Source organism: Naegleria gruberi (assembly GCF_000004985.1).
Source record: "Naegleria gruberi genomic scaffold NAEGRscaffold_147, whole genome shotgun sequence".
Classification (NCBI taxonomy): Eukaryota; Heterolobosea; class Eutetramitea; order Acrasida; family Naegleriidae; genus Naegleria; species Naegleria gruberi.
In genome coordinates, this window is record NW_003163187.1 from 1 (window position 1) to 1,975 (window position 1,975).

Here is a 1,975-nt window from a genome sequence, read left to right on the forward strand (position 1 = left end):
AAGACTCAAGTCCAACAATATGTTGACTTGGTTGCTAAGGGCCCATTCAGCCAATTGACTGATTTGGATTTGTACTTTGAAGCTAATCGTAGATATTACAGATTCAACATCAAGTTGCCAATCGTTCCACACAAGTTTGTTGAACCATTGGTCATCCAAGGTGCTGAAAACTTCTTTAAACAATGGCACGCAATTGGAAAGGAACAAGAAGTCCAAAAGATTTTCCCATGCACTCCTGTATATTCTGATGTAAATGCCTGTGCTAAGGTTTTGTCTGAAGGTTTCCGTTTGGCCATTTTGACTGGTATTGACAATCCAAGTAATATTGTTGCTGCTGGTTCTTTCTTCTATGATCCTGTTGGTAAGGTTAACGTTTTATTACGTCTTGAATACAATGCTCCAAAGCAAGCTTACAGATTAACTGTCAAGGCTCAAGATGCCACTATTGCTCAACAAGTTTTCAATTACATCTTACAAGAACTCACCTCCCAATAATTTAAATAAACCTAATTTATTTACTTAGTGTAAAATGATTAATCTATTATTTGAGCTAGCTCCAATTAGAGATTTGCAGCCTATTTATTGGAGGTCTTTCATTTAGAACTCATCTTTGTTCATAACAGAGCTCAAAATAAATTACTCCAAAGTATTATTTGGAGATAGGTAGGCTTCTTGATTGATTGTCAAGGTAATATTATCATTGTTTCTTGTTGGTGTTTTGGGTTCATTCAATGTTTCAAGATTTGCAGAATTTTTCTTTTGTAAAATGTTTAAACTTGTTCTCAACATGTCAGTGAAGGATGGAACAAGAGCTGGAGTGTGATGTTTCTCATGCAACATGTAAGCAATACATTCACCTTTTCCTTTCACATTTAAATGTCTTTCTTCAAAAGTGAAACCCAAATCATAAACTCTTTCATAGGTTGATCTGGAAATTTGAATTCTTCCTGGAATTGAATTAGATTCCATTCTTGAAGCTGTATTAATTGTATCTCCCCATAAATCCTATTTAATTAATATTCAATTAATAATCAAATAATAATAAGTGAAAATGTACACAAATAATACACATTGCCATTGTTAAATTAAAAATGTTAAAATTAAAAACATACATAGGCAAATTTCTTCCTCCCAATAACACCTGCAATAACACTTCCAGTATTAATACCAACACGAATATTAATTTGTTCAGATGGTTGTTTTCCTGATTTGGAATTAAATCTTTGTAAAACATCAAATGTATCAATGGAAAATCTCAAAATTCTTTCAGGATGATCTGATTGTGCATTTAATCCATGTAATCCACCCACACAAAAATATGAATCTCCAATCGTTTTAATCTTTTCCAAATTATATTTGTCTGTCAAATCATCAAATCCAATTACAATTTCATTCAACATTTGAACCAATTCAGATGCTTGAATTCCAGTACTTAATTTTGTAAATCCAACCATATCACTAAAAAAACATGAAACATCATTGAATTTCTCTGCAATATAAGTTTCTCCTGATTTCAATTTACTTGCTACTGCACTTGGTAAAATATTCAATAATAATTCTTCAGAATGTTTCTTTTCTTCTGTCAATAATGAATTATGTTTCTTCTCTGTTGTAATATCCTTAATGAAACAAGTGACAATACTTTGAGAATTGTGAAGAGTGGCAAAAATATTGACACGTGATGGGAAGCTTGTTTGATTCTTTCTGATACATTCCAATTCAATAGAATCTCCTTTCGAATCACCTCTTGCTGCATTCACTAACATTTCATCAATGAGGTTTTTAATTTTCGATTGCTCATTCTTTTCAAATAATTGATACAATGATCTGCCAATCGTTTCTGTTTGATTATATCCAAATATCTTTTGAGCTGCTGGATTGAATATTTCAATATCAACCTTCTCTCCACTGCACATCACTGCTCCATCTACAGATGCGTTCAAAATGCTTCGAACTTTTGAGTCGCCCTCTGATG

At 32.4% G+C, this 1,975-nt stretch overlaps 2 protein-coding genes across 2 annotated transcripts; one reads left to right on the top strand and one right to left on the bottom strand.

Moving 5' to 3' along the window:
• Positions 1–3: 3 nt before the first annotated feature.
• On the top strand, positions 4–495 carry NAEGRDRAFT_76414 (uncharacterized protein; the record flags this gene model as incomplete). Its single annotated transcript, XM_002668620.1, has 1 exon — positions 4–495. A coding segment is annotated over one exon (492 nt), but the record flags the coding sequence as incomplete, so codon positions are not given.
• A 141-nt stretch (positions 496–636) lies between these two features.
• On the bottom strand, positions 637–1,916 carry NAEGRDRAFT_54669 (uncharacterized protein; the record flags this gene model as incomplete). The annotated part of the gene is made up of 2 exons (XM_002668622.1): positions 637–1,005; positions 1,113–1,916. 2 exons carry the CDS (start codon positions 1,914–1,916, stop codon positions 637–639), a joined length of 1,173 nt encoding a protein of 390 aa, XP_002668668.1.
• Between the last annotated feature and the right edge of the window lie 59 nt (positions 1,917–1,975).